Source organism: Rhincodon typus, chromosome 8 (genome assembly GCF_021869965.1).
Source record: "Rhincodon typus isolate 14 chromosome 8, sRhiTyp1.1, whole genome shotgun sequence".
NCBI lineage: Eukaryota > Metazoa > Chordata > Chondrichthyes > Orectolobiformes > Rhincodontidae > Rhincodon > Rhincodon typus.
Window position 1 is genome coordinate 37,349,896 of NC_063339.1, and position 20,479 is coordinate 37,370,374.

At 39.7% G+C, this 20,479-nt stretch overlaps 1 protein-coding gene across 1 annotated transcript in view; it reads right to left on the reverse strand.

The window, feature by feature from the left end:
• The window catches only part of LOC109922785 (ATP-dependent RNA helicase TDRD9-like), a 36,519-nt gene extending 16,534 nt beyond the window's left edge, over positions 1-19,985 (reverse strand). The window contains exons 1-9 of the mRNA XM_020522828.2: positions 19,890-19,985; positions 15,241-15,414; positions 11,063-11,180; positions 10,376-10,585; positions 8,910-8,999; positions 8,076-8,333; positions 5,954-6,115; positions 5,239-5,309; positions 893-1,002 (exon numbers count right to left, since the gene is read on the reverse strand). Coding sequence (XP_020378417.1) covers positions 893-1,002; positions 5,239-5,309; positions 5,954-6,115; positions 8,076-8,333; positions 8,910-8,999; positions 10,376-10,585; positions 11,063-11,180; positions 15,241-15,353 — 1,132 coding nt within the window. The 5' untranslated portion in view covers positions 15,354-15,414; positions 19,890-19,985. The remainder of the gene's footprint in view (positions 1-892; positions 1,003-5,238; positions 5,310-5,953; positions 6,116-8,075; positions 8,334-8,909; positions 9,000-10,375; positions 10,586-11,062; positions 11,181-15,240; positions 15,415-19,889) is intronic.
• Between the last annotated feature and the right edge of the window lie 494 nt (positions 19,986-20,479).

Genomic DNA, 20,479 nt, shown 5'->3' on the forward strand with positions numbered 1-20,479 from the left:
ACATTTCAAACTACACTGACAGGCCTAGACGGAGTTTAAGGGCAAAGCAGCATTGTGCAAGAACCTGAGCTGCCCAGTCACCAACTGAACCTGTAGATCCAGCATCAAATTAATTCATAATACCAGGATCCGCAACACCAGAGTGGAAGAAAGTCATTTTTGATCCCAAGGGAGGTCAAGCTGCAGCTGCACAGGGTGCTGGACCACATCTGGGGTACTATATACAGTTTTGTTCTGCTTACGTGAGAAAGAATATACTGGCACTGGTGGGGGTGCATAGGAGGTTCACGAGGTTAACAGGGTTGGATCAAGAGGAGACATTGAGTAGACTGGGACTATACTCTTTGGAATTTAGAAGAATGAAGGGAGATCTTATAGAAGTATATAAAATTATGAAGGGAGTAAATAAAATAGAAACAGGGAGCTGTTTCCACTGGCGGGTAAAACTAGAACTAGGGGGCATAGCCTCAAAATAAGGGGGAGCAGATTTAGGAACGAGTTGAGGAGGAAATTCTTCACCCAAGGGGTAGTGAATCTGTGGAATTCTCTGCCCAGTGAAGCTGAGGCTACCTCATTGAATGTTTTTAAGACAAAGATAGATTATTGAACAGTAAAGGAATTAAGGGTTATGGTGGGCGGGCAGATAAATGGAGTTGAGTCCATGAAAAGATCAGCCATGATCTTACTGAATGGCAGAGCAGGCTTGAGAGGCCAGATGGCCTATTCCTGCTCTTATTTGTTGTGTTTTTATGTACATTATTAAATGTACATGTCTAATCAACAGTGAATCGAATATTAGATTTACTCTTAACTCTAATTGCAAAATCACAACAAAAATTGGATTACAGACATAATTACACAACGACCTTGTCTGAAGCAGCTTTATGAATACCTGATGTATTTACTGATACTGATGCACCAACCAGCATCCTCTGGTGAGTATCTTCAGGGGCATTGTTCAGAGAGACTGAATTTATACTGTCTCTCTCAATCCAAACATTCCTATGACAAAATTAAAAATGAAACCATGTTTGAAAGAAAATAGCTATTTGCACAAGAAAAGCAATTTCCTTTTTCAATAAGAAAGATTCCAACATGCATACAGTTTTAGAAAATCCACTCAACTGATTTCATTCAATTCCACGAATGCAATGAAGACAGTCAGCCATCACTTAAAACAGGGAACGGATCCTTGAGCTACGTTTAAGTATTTAAAAATAATAAAGAAGGGGAAGATAAACTTGCAAATAATTTCAAGATGAACAACAAGACCTTCTTCAAATATATTAGATGGAAAACAGAGGCCAAAGTGAACATAGAGAATGAGTTTGGGAAAATAATAATGGGGAACCAAAAAATGGCAAAGGAGTTGAATAGATGCTTTGTATCAGCCTTCACAGTAGGAAACACTAATGACATTTCAAATTTACTAAATAATTGAGGGACAAAAGGAGGACAGGAAATAAATTGAACAACAGGACCAGAGAACAAGTGCTTTGGAAACTAATGGGGCTAAAGACCAAGAAGTTCCCCAGGACCTCTTAAGAAATTAAAGAAGGTAGTGACAGAGATAGTGGATGCACTGGTAGCAATCTTCCAGGAATCAGGATCCTTACAGTGCAGGAAGACGCCAGTCAGCCCAGGTCTGCATCTATCCTCCGAACAGCATCCCACTCAGACCCAGCCCCCATCCCCACCCCATTCTCATAACCCTGTATTTACCACGGCAAACCTACCTACCCTACATATCACTGGACACTATGGGGCAATTTAGCATGGCCAATCCACCAAATCTGCACAGCCTTGGACTGTGGGAGAAAACCCAAGTACAGAGAGGGAGAATGTACAAATTCCACACAAACAGTCACCCAAGGCTGGAATTGAACCAGGTCCCTGCAGCAGTACTAAGCACTGAGCCACTGTGCTGCCCTTAGGAATCCTTAGATTCTGAAAAAGTCCCAAAGAATTAGAAAATTATTTATATAACACCTTTATTTAAAAAGGGAAGGACACAAGAAGCCACTAACTATAGGCTGATTAGCTTAATGCCTTACTGGAAAAATGTTAGCATTTATTATAAAGAATGGAATAGTAAAGTATTTAGAAATACATATTATGATCAAAGGAAATTATTCCTGACAAATGGAGGAGCTAGCAAGAAGGAGAGATAAAGGAAAAGCAATGGATGCAATATACTTTGATTTTCAGAGGGTGGTTGCTAAGATGCTACTTAATTGGTTGATAGGTGACTTAATAAGAACCCACAGTGTTGGAAGTAATATATTAGCATGGATAGAGTATTGGCTAAAAGAAAACGGAATTGGGATAAGGGAAGCATTTTCAGGACTGGCAACCTGTACTTAGTGGAATGCCACAAGGAGCTGTGCTCGGGCCACAATTGCTTACGAAACATATAAGGACGTGAATGAGGAAAATTAATGTATTGTCGCGATGAAACAAAAGTAGGTGGAAAGGCCAAGTGGTGAGGATGACACAAAAGGGTCTGCAGAGGATTATGGACAGATTAAGCAAATGAGTAAAATCTTTACAGACGGAATATAATATGGGAAAATATGTGAGGTTATGTACTGTGGGAGGAAGAATTGAGGAGCTAATTATTTAAACGGAGAAGGACTGCAGAATGCTACCGAACTGAGAGATTTGGCAGTCCTAGTGCATGCATCTTAAAAAGCCAGCATCCAAATTCAAACAGTAATAGGGAAGACAAATGGAATGTTGGCCTTGATTTAAAAGGGAATTAAGTATAAAAGTAGGAAGGTGATATTAAAACTATAGAAGGCACTAGTCAGGTCACAACAATTACAGACCAGTTTAACATCAGTGATGAGAAAGCTTCAACAGACAATTACTGGGGTTGAAATTAATTGTTACATGAAAAATGTGGGGTCATGAGGAAGAATCAGCAGGGATTTCTAAAACAGAAACCACTTTTCAAAAACTAGCTGGGGTTTTGTGAAGAGGTTAAAAAAAAAGCTTGAGGAGAATAACACTGTTGATGTGGTACACACAGAGTTTCAGAAGGTATTTAATACAGTGCCACACAACAGACTTGAGAAGAGAATTATAGGACATGGAATGAAAAGGATACAAAATTAGCTGAGTGATAGGAAACAGGGAGGAATAGTCAATGCATATTTTTCAGGCTGCAGGAAGGTTCCAGGGTAGAGTTCCCTGGGGGTCAGTATTGTGATCCTTGCTTTTACTGATCTGTATTAATGACCTAGATCTTGGTGTGTGGGGGCAATTTCAAAGTTTATAATGAGTCAAAACTTGGAAGAATTGTAAACTGACAGAATAAGAAGCGATTTTAGGGGACATGACAAGATAGATGCAGAAAGGTTGTTTCCCCTTGTGGGACAGTCTTGGACCAGAGGGTAGAATCTCAGGGTAAGTGGTCAGACATCTAAGACAGATATGAGGAGGAATTTCTTCTTTCAAAGTGTAGTCAATCTCTGGACTTCTTTACCAAACAGCATAGTCGAAGCTAGGTCATTAAGTATATTCAAAGCTGAGATAGAGATTTTTTAATCACTAAGAGAATTGAGGGTAAAGGGAAGAAAAGCAGTAAAATAGAGTTGAGGATCATCAGATCAGTCATGATCTCACTGAATAAAGTCAGAAGTCACACGACACCAGGTTAAAGTCCAACAGGCTTATTTTGACATTACACAAGCTTTCGGAGCGCAGCCCCTTCATCAGGCTGTGCTCTAAAAGCTTGTGTGATGCCAAATAAACCTGTTGGTCTATAACCTGGTGTTGTGTGACTTTTGATTTTGTCCACCCAAGTCCAACACCAGCACCTCCACATCATGGATCTCATCGAACGGCAGAGCAGACTTGATAGGCTGAATGAACTACTTCTTATGGTGTTTTGGTCTTTAATGCAGTTGTTGTTTCAACATTTAACATGAGGCATTTAATAAGCATATACAAAGTTTTAACAAACAGGAATAAAATAATGTCCAGTCAGATTGTTTTCGTGATGTTCAGTAAAGGATAAATAATGATCAGGACACCAGTGAGTACTTCCCTGGTCTTGGTTAAACTAGTGTTACAAAATCTTTTAAGTCATTTGAGAAGGCAGGCAGTACTTCAGCTCAAGAAGTCATCCAAAAGATGGTACCCTCACTGTACAGCACGCCATTAGCATTATATCTGAGTGTCAACTTCAATTTTGCGCTCAAGCCTTTGGAGTAGGACTTGAGCACACAATCTTCTGACTCTGAGACGAACATGCTCAAACCAAGCCACTCACACAGGGATTTACATCAACAATAAATGGAAATGAATCTTGGCTAACCTCATGATTTCAGAGCAGATACTTAATCATAGAATAGAATCACAGAATCCCTACAGTATGGAAACAGGCCCTTTGGCCCAACAAGTCCACACCGAACCTTAAAGAATCCCACCCAGACCCACCCCGCTATATCCCACCTAATCTACACATCCCTGAACACTGTGGGCAATTTAGCATGGCCAATCCACCTAGCATGCACATCTTTGGACTGTGGGAGGAAACCGGAGCACCCAGAGGAAACCCATGCAGACACACGGAGAATGTGCAAACTCCACACAGATGGTCGTCTGAGGGTGGAATTGAACCGGGTCCCTGGCACTGTGAGGCAGCAGTGCTAACCACCGAGCCACTGTGCCGCCCTTAATATCCTCTCATATTCTACAGATGTGCAAGTCGGCACTAATCTGCACTGATGTCCCTCTAGATGGGCTTCGAAGCAGATTCCTCACCGGATATAGATCTTTAACAGGGGAGCATCCCTCCTTAATAGCACTTCACAGACTAGCATTTCTGGGACTGCACCTTTAAAATAAGCACTCCTGAACGCCTTTTATGCTACTTTATGGAAGTGTTTTCTTTCAGTAAGGCTTTTGGTAAGAACACAGCTTTGTTTCACTTTAAAGCAACAGCACTTTGTGCGGAGACCTCAAATATTGTACCCCCCCATCCATTAAAATAAGGGTAACTCATAAAATAGCACACTATTCAAGCACAATGAACAGTGATCTTGCTGTTACTATTATTGGACTGCACTCGTAATGCCAGTGCCATTGAGGTTAATCTGCAAAAACAGTACAAGGTACCTCAGTATATAAAGGATTTAAATATCTACTTAAAAAGTAAATTCTCTAAACACAGAAAAACCCTTCAGTTCCATAGCAGCAAACTTTATATTCTGAATTTTTTTTCCCCCATACCTGAACCTGGACATTGTAGTCATGCTATGAAACTTCATCTCATAGGGATTAAAGGGACCGTGCAAATAAACCTAGCGGACAAAAATGGACAATCCGGTCAGTAATGAGTTTCCTGTAAATACAATTTCAAAAAGTTGTTCTAATCTTTAAATGTAAACAATAGCAATTTTATTAGAAACAATTACTTTACCATTGAATAAAAACCAAAAGAACTGCAAATGTTAGAAATCAAAAACACCAGAAATTGCTGGAAAGGCTCAGCCCGTCTGGCTGCATCTGTGGACAGAAATCAGAGTTAATGTTTTGGGTTCAATGATTCTCAACCTTAAGCCCTAAAATTGTTGAACTCAATATTGAGTCCAAAAGGCAGCCAGAAGGTTTGAGGGACCTTCACACGTGCTTACCCCAAACCCCTCACACCAGACCTCATCATATAGTATGATATGATACACTACCAATCATCAGCCACAAGTTGTCCACTAATAGCTATTCATCCTCCCAGGCCAATCATTATCTACTTCTTTGTCTGTACATCTATTTTTCTCTCTCTTTGGGCTCTATCGCCACCTATCATTCTCCTCATCCCCTCCCCCCACCTGATCTTCTGCATTCAGTTCTGAGGAAAGGTCACTGAACCAAAACATCAACTGATTTCTCTCCACAGATGCAGCCAGACCTGCTGTGCATTTCCAGTAATTTCTGCTTTTGACTTTACCGTTGAAGATGGAAAACCCAGTTTAGAAGATGAGAACTTCTTTACTAATGTCTGAATTAGTTTCCAGTCTTCTTCCTTCTGGGTCCACACAGTTTTTTGAGTTAAGCCCAATTTTTCCTGGAGAGGACAGTCCAATATGGTCTTCAGCTGCTCATGACTTATCTATGTACAAAACATATTCATATTGAAATGGCAGCAGAAAATTAAATTATTTCATGAAATACAAGAAAGAAACAAAAGCAGAAGAACATTATTTGGTCCCTGGAGTCTACTCCATCATTCAACAATATCTTGGTTCTTGGGACTACAGCCTCAACTCTACTTTCCTCTACTTTCAACTCTACTCTAAACCCTGCATCATTTAAATAGCAAGCAAAAATTAAAAGCAGTTTTTGTCATAAAAGATTTGTTTGCATATTCACCAAATCAGGAAAATCCCAGACTTGATACAACTCGAATATAATCTGTTTTAGCCAAGATGGTTGGGACATGCTAAGTGCTATCACCATCCCTCTGGTGAGAGTTAAAAATTAACTGTGATTGCTAAGTCCACAACTCCAGGTGGCAGCATTTACAAGTAAATCAGATGAGGTGTGGCCAAAAGAGTGCTGTCCTACACGTTTGCTCATAACACACCTTTCTCAGTACGTAAAATTCCCAGGAATACTGTGGCAAGATACCAGTGGATTTACAGAAGAAAATTTGTGGCAAAAATAACATGTACAAGCATGAATTATTCAGTTTGTCAATTTTTTTAACCAACTGCAATGTATGTTATCGCATAATCTAGGAACTCAAAAGATACACCAGTGACATTAAGGCAACATAACAAGGGGTGAGGCTTATTATGTGACAGTACATTTCTTGTGAAACTGGTCAGAAAATGTATTATTTATTATCTATTACCATACAATAGAATGGATTACATGTGATATTTGTGTTGGCAAATGAAAGGAGATGATCTTTCCAGAGGTGGTGGTGTGTTTGCCAGGTTTAAAAAGGTGATGTGAGAGTTAGAGTCAGAGAGTCATAGAGCATGGAAACAGATGCTTTGGTCCAACCAGTCCACACCGTCCATGTTCCCAAACTTAACTCGTCCCACCTGCACTTTGGCCCATATCCCTCCAAATGATCCAACTGAAGTATTTAAAATTTAAATGGATTTGATAGGGATATAAATGAAAAAATGTTTTTTTTTTAAAATGAGGGAAAGAACAAAAAAAAAGACATATAGAAATTGAAGCTAAATTATACAAGAGTATGATCAAAAAGCACTTTTTCCACTCAAAACATAATTGAGCAGAAAATACTTTCCATAGAAGGAAGGGCTTGCTAGGTCAATTTAAATAACCAAAACTGAAATTGCCACATCTTTGTTCTGTAAGATTATGAAGGGACAAAAGTACACTGACTTCCTGACCACATAACATAACAGCTACAAGTCAGGAACACTGTTACTCTGTGCGTCAATGATGGAGCATGTGAATGTTGAATGTAGAATGTAGTGCATACTGTGTCAATTAGGTGGGCTGTTTTGTCCCAAATGGTGTCAAACATACTGTTTAGCACAGCTATGCAGGGATTTTCTTATGAGACAGGATGAGTAGGTACTTGGTTCAGAGAAAGGTCTGTACTTGTTGGTGTTTAGAATTATGAGAGGGAACCTTATCAAAGCATACAAGATTCTTAGAAGACTTAAGAAGCAGAGAGGTCATTTCCCCTTGTGGGAAACTGTAGGACTACAGGGCATAATCTCAGAGAAAGAAGTCACTAATTTAAGACACAGATGAAGAAGAAATTCTTCTCTCAGGATGTAGTCAATATTTATTCTTTATCACAGAGGACTGTCATGGCTGAGTCATTCAGCTCAAGGACCAAATTTTTAACTAGTAAGGGGAACAAGTGTTCTGAAGATAAGGCAGGAAAAGTGGAATTGGGGATAATGAGATCAGTCATGATTTCATTGACTGGCAGAGCAAACTCAACAGACTGACTGGTGTACTGTGTCCCTCCATTTTATGGTCTAAATCCAAACTCAAGTTCACCTATTTTTTAAACTGGAATGGTGTTAGTTTGTACATAAAGTTTAAAACTTAACAATGTTAACTTGTAAACATCAAACCTTTGATTCATATGTCTCTTCGGCTGGTTCAGCAAAACCTTCACTAATGAGTATTTCCCGCACATTACAGTCAAGTTTTGAAGTCTGTATGCTGAGATCTACGCGGTGCACATTGTGTACAACAGAGAAAATTTTCACAAGTAGTACACAGTTTTTCACCAGGGAGCTAAATCTTCTTCTGGCCTTGACATTCCACTGATCTCCATGTATCAAAGAATATGCAGAAGGACGGATATTGCAAATTTGACACTGAAGGGCCTGAACACAAGAGAAAACCCACCTATTAGCACCAGAATACATACGCCTACCACTACGACATACAATGTAAACATCTGACTGGCACAATTTTTCAGGCTCTTTGACAGAACAAATTAGAAATTTAATCAGCTACGTCATTAAGTGAAATACATTGAAGTTTGCATTATATATTTTCAAATATATTCTGCAAAGAAGCAGGAACTAATTAACCAGAAACTATTTTTTTAAACTGTTCTGGGGGCTACATTAATGGCTACACTGAATAATCACATGAATCGACTCCTCCAATTCCATCTGGGATTTTATTTGCTCCACCAACTGTAACAATAATAGCCTAGCTACCAAGATCCTGAGCTCTGGAACTAGGTTCTCCACCCCCAATCTTCAACATTGCATTCTTATTCCATAAATGCACATTATTCTCTCAAGTGTTTAGAATAAAATTTACAACTTTGCTCAAACTAACACATTCAGGAGAGATAAATTTATTTAAAGGATGTTGAATGGCTCAGTTGTAACTCTTGCTTTCAGTTACTTTCCAAACAAAAGCCATTGCATCTGCTTATAGACTGATACCTGAAAAGGCAGTTCCAGAAGACTATGTGGAATATTCCGTAAAAGATCTATAGCAACTTTTGCAGTGTTTCCATAGTCCACAAAGAATACCTGTAAAATATTTCCACAAACATGAGTTAGAGCTCTTAAAAAAATATATATAGTCAGCATCATTGCTTAACTTGGAAAATAGTTCAAACAGCAACATCAAACATGACTCAAAGGCAGAAAGGACCCAACATTGCATACTGAGAACAGCAGCAGCCCAAGAACAGCATGGGAGTGAAAGTAGCAGCAGTGATCCGGTAGCAGAGTGAGGATAAATCACAGTGACTTCACACCACAAGGGGTCATGTGATAATCTTCTCACTTATCTTAAATCAATTATGAAGTAAAATGAGGTAATTTTCAAACACCGAAAGCAAATGTGATAATTTATCATTTGTGTGAAGGCAAATTTTAATCACACTTGCAGGAACTGGTTTAATTAAATAAAGAATAGTATCTTAAATATTTACACGTTTAGAGGACCGGACTGGTATCCTCATGTAGATTTCCCTGTGCTGTTAGAATGGCTTTAACTTAACTTATGAGGAGGATTGGAGCCTGATGAGTAACCTAAATTAGAAGGAAGCTAGTAATAGGGAATCAAAAAACACGCTTGGGAAACTAGAATGCAGGAAAATCAAGGACAAGCATCGAATATGCTTTGAAAGCAGAATGGCACTCTATCTGGTTGCATGCCCGATTCACGACGGGTAAATGATCCAAAGGTATAAAGACAGATTCTTGGGTATGGTCTAACAGACAAGAAGGAAAAGGAGGTGGATTGGTAGATAATAAAGGATGGAATCAATACAGTAGTAAGAGAGAATGTCAGATCGGAAAAACAAAGTGTGGAATCTGTTTGGGTGGATTTAAGAAACAGCAAGCAGCTATAGAATTGGTTGGAGTTGCTTACAGACTACCAAATAGTAGAGTTAGGTGTAGGGAGCAGTATTAAATCAGGTGATGAGAGAAACATGTAGCATGAGCCTCACAGTTTTCATATGTGATTTCAAACTGTATACAGAAAAATAGAACACTAAAGCCGTGGAGGATGAGATTCCAGAGTGTTAAATGATGAAAAAGGGCTAATTAACAACACTGTAAAAGAATCTTTTGACCACAAGTGGGAGGAAGCAAATAAAAAAGAAAACTCTTAGTCCTTTAAATCACATTATCAAATTTTCTTTTGTACTCACCTAAGCAGTGAACAGAAGCAACTGTTTAACATTTCAACCACAGAATCACACTCTCGCCAAGCAGAATACCTTCAATACTACTCCTCAGCCTAGGTTGTATGTCAAGTTCAGAGTGGACTGAACCCACAACTTTCTGATTTGGAAGGGAAAGAGCTACCACCTAAGCAGAGCTAATAGCTACACGTGATACTATTAATTTAATAATGAGAAAAAGATACATGGATTACAAATGTTAATGCTGACCTCAGCAGAATCACCGGAGACTTGTAAGACTTTAGCTCTGTAATAATGGGTTTCACTGCAATCTCTGAATGGTGCGAGACAAAAGTCAGGACATGGCTCCAAGGTCAGTGCTGTCAACTTCAACTGATTAATTTCAGTCATCAATTTGCTTAAAATGTGCAAGCTTTGCCCATCGGTTCTGTAACCCCAAAAGTGCCCAACTTCAACAACCTGAGGAAAAGGAATTAAATAATTTATTAACATTACTCTATAGCATTATTAAACAACTAACATGAAGTCAAATATTGCAGTTGCAATTATGATTGCTGTACATGCCTAATACACTTCTAGTTAAGCTGAAAAACCAAAACTGTAACAAGGATTTAACTTTGCACTAAATCATAAAGCGCTAATCAACATTCATTTTACAAACAGCATTCCAACAACTGTATTATCATGATTTCTGTACTACTGCAAAGAAAAAAAAAAATCAATATTTATTTCAGTGATAACTGAACTCTAATCATGCTGCACTTCTGCAAACTAGAAGTACAAATGATAACAGTATTTAAGGCCATTCAGCACATTGTCTAGTCTCACACTTTGCACAGATTTATAGCTTCATCTGCTTCAAATATGAATCCTTGCCCTTGACTTCATGATGCCTGCCAACCATTTATTTTATGCTCAGATTTTTTTTCCCATTACCTCAGTGACATTCATGGTGAAAAAGCGTGGAACAGGGTTACAAGGCAATTCCAAAGGACCACGTGATTTTTCCTCAGGCATCAGCTGAACAGTCCAATTTTGATAGCCTACACAAAACCTGCAATGAGTTGACTAGTTATATTAAGATGTACAATGACTTCAGACAGACTACACTTTGACAATAAATAATGCAACATACTTGATATCTAAATTCCCAACAAAATGGTAAAGATAATGTCAGAACTTTCTAAGGTGGACACTAATCTTACAGTATTAAGTCAGTGTTCTTCCATTTGGAAGAAACAAGCTTGTGTCCTTTTTCCATGAAGAACAGTAAATGCTCGAAATCAGAAACAAATACAGAAATTGCTGGAAAAGCTCAGCAGGTCTGGCAGCATCTGTGGAGAAAAATCAGAGTTAACATTTCGGGTCCATTGACTCTTCCACAGTTCTTATTTCTCTCCACAGATGCTGCCAGACCTGCTGAGCTTTTCCAGCAATTTCTGTATTTATTTGTGTCCTTGTTCGTTGGGCCTAAGTGCAACATCAGCCCCAGAATAATTTGGTTCACTGTCTTCTGAAATAGCCCAGTAAGCCAATGTGACAAAAAACACAGCCAGCACTTCACAAAGACTGCCTTCTGTTGACTTCTCAAAGGCAAATCAGAATGAACAATAACCATCAGCCATGCCAGTCCATGTACCAAGAAAGGATAAAAATTTACATTTACGCACACTATACGCATGCAAACTCACATCATGAGAATGTTCAAACTGAATAGAATGTTTGTCAAGTGGAAGATCACCCTATTTTTGAAGTAAACTAAAAAGTCCTGCAAATGTAAAATTTTGTCCACAATTCACACTTTCTGTTGTCATGACTTTTAAATAATAATTTTGACAATATTTTTAATGCAAACAGTTCACATAGACATTTAAAAACAAGAATTTATCTATACCTACTAACATTCTAGTTCCAGGCCTCTTTTCTTTTATATTTATATTTGTTTACAGGGTATGGCCATTTTTTTTGGCTGCTTGGCCTGCTGTGTTCTCAATAAAGTACTGTTGAATGTGTTTTGAAGTGCTGCAGTCCTGTGGTGGAGGTACACCACAGTGCTGTGAGGTAGGGAGTTCCAGGATTTTGATCCCAAAGAGGGAAGGAATGGCTAAACTGTTCCAATTCGTGATGGGTGTCAGGAGGGGAACCAGGTAGAGGTGCTCCTATGTTTCTGCTGCTCTTGTCCTTCCAGATTGTTCAGACTGTGGGCTTAAAAGGAGACTAGTTTTTGGAGATAGTACACACTGCTGTGTCTGTCAGTCAGGCATGGAAGAAATAAATGTTGGCACAAAAATAGACAGGAAGGCAAGTATTGAGGATGACATAAAGAATCTGCAAAGGGGTATAGGCAGATTAACCAAATGTGCAAAAACTTGGCAGATGGAGTATTATATGGGAAGATGTGAAGTTACGTACGTCAGCAGGAAGAATAGAGGAACTGTATTTTATTTAAATGGAGAAAGACTACAGAAATCTATGTGCAGAGATTTGAGTCCTCGTGCAAAATTCACAAAATGCCAGCATCCAAATTCAGCGGGTAGCATGGAGGGTGAATGCAACGTTGGCCTCTACTTCAAAGGGAATGACATATGAAAGTTTGGAAGCGTTGCTAAAACTGCATAAGGCACTAGTTAGACTACTCCTGAAATATTGCAAACAGTTTTGGTCCCCTTATTTAAGGGGAAATTGGAGCAGTCAAGAGAAGATTCACTGGGTTGATCACAGGTATGGAAAGACTGTCTTATGAGGGAAGGCTGAGTAGGTTGGACCTGTATGCATTGGAATTTAGAAGAATGAGAGATGACCCTATTAGAACACAAAAGATTCTTTGGGGTTTTGAAAAGATGGATGCGGAAAGGATGTTTCCCCTTGTGGGAGAGTCTAGGACCAGAGGGCATAATCTTAGAGTAAAAAAAGTGTTCCTCATTTAAGTAAATGATAAGGGGCAATTTCATCTCGAGAGAGTAGTCAATCTGTGGAATTGCAGAAGTCTGTAAAGGGTGGGTTGTTGAGTTATTCAAGGTTGAGAATGGCAGATTTTTATTCGGTAAAAGAATCAAGGGCTATGGGGAAAAGGCATTGAATGGCAGAGCAGACTCGATGGGTTGAATAGCCTAGTTATGCTCCTACCTCTTATGATGGATGGCGTACAAGTCAATTTGTCCCAATTGGTGGCAACTATCTTGAGTATATTTAGAGCTGCACCCGTCTAGGTGAGAGTGGAGAATATTCCATCACACTCCTTTTGCTATGACAATGGCGAACAGGCTCTTAGATTTAGATTTGTATTGTCATGTGTACTCAAGAGAAACGAGAGTTAAAAAATTAAGCATTACTCCACAAAATAGTACAAAATTAAAGAAATAAAGTAAATTATTATTAAGTCTTTCACAGTTTAAACTAGAAAAATAAAGGAATAAGTTAGAAGTTCAACAGGCTTTGATGAATCTTCCACTTATCTTGCTCTGCTGCCTGTTCTTGACACCTCTGCCACAGATATCGTTGCTGTGCTGAAACTACCGCCTCTCCGATCACCCCTGGTGCCTCGGGAACATGCCTGGGTAGGATCCACCCGCACGCTGAGCCAAGACACCGCCATGAGCCACCGAGACACCAGCTGGCATACCACCAAGACCAGGCTGACTGCCATTGAGAGACCAGGCCAGAATTGCTGTGAGCCGCCAAGAGTGGGAAATTCAGTGATGTTAATGTCATTAAATGTTCAGAGGAGATGGTTAGGTTCTCTGTTGGTGGAGATGGAAATTGCTTTGTCCTTCCTTGTCATTTATCAGCCTAAATCTGAAAGTTTTCTAATTTTTGCTGCATATGGATCAGACTATTTCAATATCTGAAGAGTTATGAATGCTGAACATGGTGCAATTTTCAGCAGATTTCTGACCTTATCATGGAAGGAAGCTCATTGATGAAGCAGCTGAAGATGTTTGAGGCTAGGTCAGTACCCTGAGAAATGGTAAGGGGCTCATGACGCATAATGGCAGTGTCTCTACCTCTGAGCCAGGAGTCCTGGGTTCAAGCGCCACCTGCTCCAGACAGTTGTCATAACATGCCTGAACAGTTTGATCAGGAAAACATCTACGCTGAGAAAGAGTGAGGAGCTCTCATGGCCAGTGCTATTGTCCCAACTCTGGGCCAGAAGGCATGGGTTCAAGTTCCACCTACTCCATAGGCGTACAACAACATCGCTGATGAGAAAAATCTACCCTGAGAAATACCAGAGCTCTTGCAGTGCAGTGGTAGTGTCTCTGGTTCAGAGTCAGGAGGCCTGGGATCAAGTGACACCTGTTCCAGAGATGTATAATATCTCTGAACAGGTGAGTAAGAAAGTATCTACCCAAGAAACTCCCGCTAAGATGTGTTGGGATTGTGAAGAGCGATCTTCAAACCCACAACTATTTTCCTTTATAGTCAGTGAGATTCCAACCAGTAGGAAGGCTTGCCTTCCATTCTTTCCTATGGCTGTTTCCTCTCCAGATATTCTAACTGCTACATGATGTTTTGAAACATATGAAATGCAGCAGTTCAAGAAGGCAGTTCACCTCCAGCTTTTCAAGGGCTATTAGGGGCAGGCAATAATTGTTGGCCAAGCTAGCAATGCCTACAAAAATGAATGAATTTTTAAAAAGCCTGCCTCTGTAGTTCTGGAGATTTTTATAAAAACATTGGACTTCAGTGATATTTTTCATGGTTCCTCCTACTACATAGTTTGATGGTTCATTTCTGAATTCTCAAGTAGTAAAAAAAAATTGTCTTCTACTCATTGGTTGTGGCAACCACAGCTCCAAATAAAATCTGCTGTGGTGTTGCTACCTCGATTGCCAGTCAAACATTTGAACACAAATAGTTTTCTGTCAAGAAAATACTACAAATTTGTAAAAAACAGAAAGTACTCTGCAACATTTCCCCACAGTTCTACACCCTGATCAAAAGAATTAATACCATTGCAGAATGTGTAGGCTCTTCACTGATCAACATTATATCAGAGTTTGCCACAAACTTACCATCAAAGTACATTTGTACACATTCCCCAATACTGCAATTTTCAAAATTCAGCTGAAATATACACTATTTATTCCGATATCACCCAAAGAAGGTATTACCTTGGACTCCGTAAGCTTGTACTAGGTTGTCCTTGAATCAATAACTCAACTTCCTCCACGGGATGAACTTTTAACTGCAAGGGAATACGTTGATGGGCCATCTTCAGTGCCATATATACTGCAGGATGGATCTCTGCTCTTTTTATTGGATTTTGCACAAATTCGATAAAACTCCTATTTTTTAAATGAAAAATATTTGTTAGATGCCAGTTTTACAAAAGCACTTCATATTCAACGTCGCTTGGAGGAGTTAGGTTTTGAAGGATAATGGCAAAGAAATTTATTTCAAGTTTTACCAACATATCTGCAGAGATGTCTTTAAAAGGTCATTAAAGGTTCACAGTGGGCATTTGAGATTTTTTTTTCAAAACACGATTGCCTAGAAATCATTTAATTGGTGATAACCGCTTGCTTTGCTGAAGACCAGGGTCTTCCAATGTGGGAGTTGGGACCACAGTTGGGGTTGTCCAACATTATCAGCCAGCTATGGTTGCTCCAAATAACTATAACACCTATGATCCCACTGTCCCCTACTTTGCACCCTCCCATTTGACTTTCATAGCTCTCAAGGGGGTTTCAACTGTTCTCAAGCCTTGATTATAGGGTCACAGTGGAAAATGGTTTGGGAAGTACTGCTGTAGACACTGTTTATTTGAACAGTGACTGACTTGGAGAGATTCTTATTTTATCTAACTGAGTTGGCAGAGAGCCCGCTAATAACAAGCTGAGTTAGAGAGAAGCTTCTTACAAACAAACTGCCCAGCTGACCTTGCCTATTTCTGAAAAGTAAACCCCCTACCATCAGTTCAAGGTAGAACCTTCTTCATCTTTTGAAAGAGGAATTGAAAGAACATCTGAAGGTTGTACTTCCTGAGTAAGCTGTGTCTGCAATACTCCAGAGACAAAACGTGAGTGATTACTGACTTGACCATTTGTGTCAGACAACTGTTGTAACAGACTCCATAATATCCTGTACTTTATTTTCTGGCTAATGAGTCATTATTGAAGGCAAAAGTGTTACTTTTCAAAATGCCAATCCGTATAGAGATTTTTTTATTGTCTGCTTTTCTGAAGACTGTGGCTGTATCACTGGGGGCATTTAGAGGTATAAATATTACCAACTGTATACAATAATCAATTACTGCATCTTTAAAAAATAGGTTTTGTTTTGATAATAAACTCATAATTGTGCTCATTAAGAAAGCAGGTTGATAGACCTTTTTTGTTTAAAACCTCATCAATACAAGCTATTAGTTGGTCATCGTGACAAGTGGAAAAAGTTTTTTTTATTTTATCTTAGAACCCTTAAAGTGGTTGGATGAGAGTCTTGGTTGGAACACCAGAATAAATGATTTGAAACTGACAATTAACAGTTGTCAACCCCAAGTTTAATTCTCTGGCCTTTACCTGAAGAGTCTGAACAATTCAATTTTGCTGAGATCATTCTTCCGATACAAGTTTTACTAAAATAGTTTATATGCTAGCCAGCCCAAGTTTGCTCTCAGCAGCCCAAGTTTTAAATAAAGCATATATACATTAGAATGCCATAGGCATGTTATTTACTGTCACGCCTTATGTTTTCTCATGTGTCATGTCTAAAGTCAGGTGCAGTTGTACTAATATTAAATGTGCATTTGACTTGTTCCATTGCACTTCATATGTTTTGGGATCACTGACTGTACATGTAAAGAGAATTTCATGCAACTTGGCGAGATTGATCTACCAATCTAAGCCTTTTCAGTAAGAGTCCTGGATTCCTCACCACATTGTCTTCAAGCTTTTAATACTTGCAAGCAAACATCTGAGGATCTATCAACACCTCTGAATCCCTGGTTTTTATATACATTACTCAAAATTCAAGCCTGGCAATACTGGTTGGGATCCAAAAAATAAAAATGCTTTCATACAGAAAAGTCTGCCCTCAGCAGGAAAAGATAACAGAACTATCAACAGAATATGTGAAGACTATTGGCATGCACTGTTTTAGATATGCCATTGTGATCTGAGGGAACTGTACAAATTACACATAAACTTCCGTCAGTTAGATGACAGCTTTGATAATTTAGATCTTCAAACAACAGAACTGCACCATACATCTTCTCTAATCTTTAGAGCCCAATATTTTACAAACTGGTTGATCATACTGATTGAAGGTACCAAAATGTCATAAGAACAATCTCTTCAGAAAAATATGTTTTCTTAAGATCTATTTATCCTAATCAGTTGGAGGATGACTGAACTCTCCAGTTCCGGGTGGCCTCAGTGACAAGATGTGCAGTTGACAAAGTAGCTGCATTTGTTGAGCATCGTGTTAACGCAATACTATATTATTCACTGCCAGGGCATGCCTGATGCAAAGCTGTAAACACTAATTCCAGAATTTCTGGGCATCAGCAGGACAATTCTGATTAAGGAAACATAAAAGATGTAAAAGGCATCAGGATTAGAGCAGGCAGGTACATTGAGATTAGAATGAACTATATTGAACAGCAATTCCACTAAGACTTCATGCAGAAAATAGCAGTACAAACAACTATTCTGAATTGTTGTAAACCAGTGTACTGGCAAACTGAGTAACTAGGGCTGTAGAAAAAGCTTTTAGTTAGGGGGTACTTGAGAAGGGGAAACACAGGCTTGATAGTTAGCTCTCACAGTTTATTTTGTCTCTCTTTATTATCTTTACAGTCCTCCATTGCTGGATTATCTGGGACTGTCCCTGATTTTGGCCTCCTTACATGATTTTTCTTTCTCTCCTTAACTTCACTTTGACAGAGTTGATGTGGAGAGGTTGGCTCCCTTTGCGGGAGAGTCTAGGGCCAGAGGGCATAATGTCAAAGTAAGGAGCCGTCTATTTAAATCAGAGATGAGGAGGAATTTCTTCTCTCAGACAGCAGCGAATCTGTGGAATTCTTTACCAGAGGACTGTCGAAGTTGGGTCGCTAACCATATTCAAGGCTGAGACAGATTTTTAATCTATAAGATTTACGGGGATAAAACAAGAAAGTGAAGTCGAGGATTATCATATCAGCAATGATCTCACTAAATGACAGAGCAGACATCGAAGGACCCAATGGCCTACTTCCGCTTCTATATCTTATGGTCTTATAAAACAATATGTTCCTCAATCCAGCAGGAAATCAAGGAGGAGAAACCTTCTCTTCTGAATTCAGCTGTGGATAAAGTAGTGACGCATTACTTTACTGGGAGAAGAACTCCTGCAGTGCCACAGCACCCATACATAAAGTTAATATCAACGATCACACAGGAGCATGGGATAGGGGGGAATGTGGCAGATTGGATTCAGAATTGGCTGACCCTTAGAAGACAAAGGGTGGTAGTGGACAGAAAATATTTAACATGGTGCTCAGTTACAAGTCGTGTACCACAAGGACCTGTTCTGGGTCCTCTTCTATTTGTGATTTTTGTAAATGACTTGGATGAAAGAGTGGAAGGGTGGATTAGTAAGTTCGCTGATGATACGAAGGTGGGTCAAGTTGTGCATAGTGCGGAGGGCTGTTCTAGGTTACAAAGGGACATTGATAGGATGCAGAGCTGGGCTGAGAAGTGGCAGATGGAGTTTAACCCTGAAAAATGTGAGGTGATTCATTTTGGAAGGACAAATTTGAAAGCAAAACACAGGGTTAACGGAAAGATTCTTGGCAGTGTGAAGGAGCAGAGGGATCTTGGGGTTCATGTCCACAGTTCCCTGAAAGCTGCCACCTAGTTGGATAGAGCTGTTAAGGCGGCGTATGGTGTGTTAGCTTTCATTAATACAGGGATTGAGTTCAAGAGCCGTGAAGTTATGCTCCAGCTACACAAAAGCCTGGTTCGGCCACATCTGGAGTATGGTGTCCAGTTCTGGTCGCCTCATTACAGGAGATGTGGAAGCGTTGGAAAAGGTGCAGAGGAGATATACCAGGATGTTGCGTGGAATGGAGGGAAGGTCTTACGAGGGAAGGTTGAGAGAGCTAGGGCTTTTCTCTTTAGAACGACGAAGGATGAGAGGTGACTTGATAGAGGTGTACAAAATGATCAGAGGTACAGATAGAGTGGATAGCCAGAGACTTTTTCCTAGGGTGGAGGTAGCTATTATGAGGGGGCATAGTTTTAAAATGAGTGGAGGTAGATATGGGGAACATGACAGGTAGGTTCTTTACTCAGAGAGTAATAGGGGCGTGGAATGCATTGCCAGAGAGGATAGTGGAGTCGGCCTCATTAGGGGCATTTAAGCGACTAGTAGACAGGCATATGGACGATAGTATAAGGTAGGGGTGGAGGTTAGATAGACCTTAGGTTTAGGGTAAAAGTTTGGCACAACATCGTTGGCCGAAGGGCCTGTACTGTGCTGTACTGTTCTATGTTAGAATAGTACAAACACTGACATTTGCTTAGTGAGATCAAGTGAAATTGCAAATTTACCTTGCCTCTCACAATGCCCCCTCTATCCTTTATCTGAAGGCCTTCTGTTATTTGAATTTTATTTTATCGATACAAATTTCCTTGAACATTTAAAGGATTTTAGATAAGTAAGAAAACAACCTAAACATTGGCTTTGTTGCAATGAAGCTTAGAAACCACTCTCAAAGTGTTGAGTCAAAGTTCTTGTAAAACATGTCAACAAAGTTATCAGCTAATCAAATCCAACTTACTTTGAACCATCAAATGAAATAGTTCTGATTTGACCGCACTGCCTGAAGAGAGATAGCAACTGTTGGTAGTACAGGAATCCATAAGGTGGGACATTCCTCACCTACAGCACAAGGATAGCAGAATTTAGTTCTTCCAACAAAATTGACAGGATGGTGGTTATGGTGCTCATTCTGGAGTACAAGTGAACACTTAATTCTTATTTGAGACAAACATCTTATCATTAACTTCTGTGCAGGATTGTTAACAGGCAGTTTGCTACCTAAGTTTGAGATAGTAGGAACTGCAGATGCTGGAGAATCCGAGACAAGAAGGTGCAGGGCTGGATGAACACAGCAGGCCAAGCAGCATCAGAGGAGCAGAAAGACTGACGTTTCGGGCCTAGACCCTTCATCAGAAAAGGGGAGGGGAAGGGGGTTCTGAAATAAATAGGGAGAGAGTGGGAGGCGGATAGAAGATGGATAGAGAAGAGGATAGGTGGAGAGGAAACAAACAGGTCGAAGAGGCGGGGATGGAGCCAGAAAAGGTGAGTGTAGGTGGGGAGTTAGGGAGGGGATAGGTCAGTCCAGGGAGGACGGACAGGTCAAGGGGG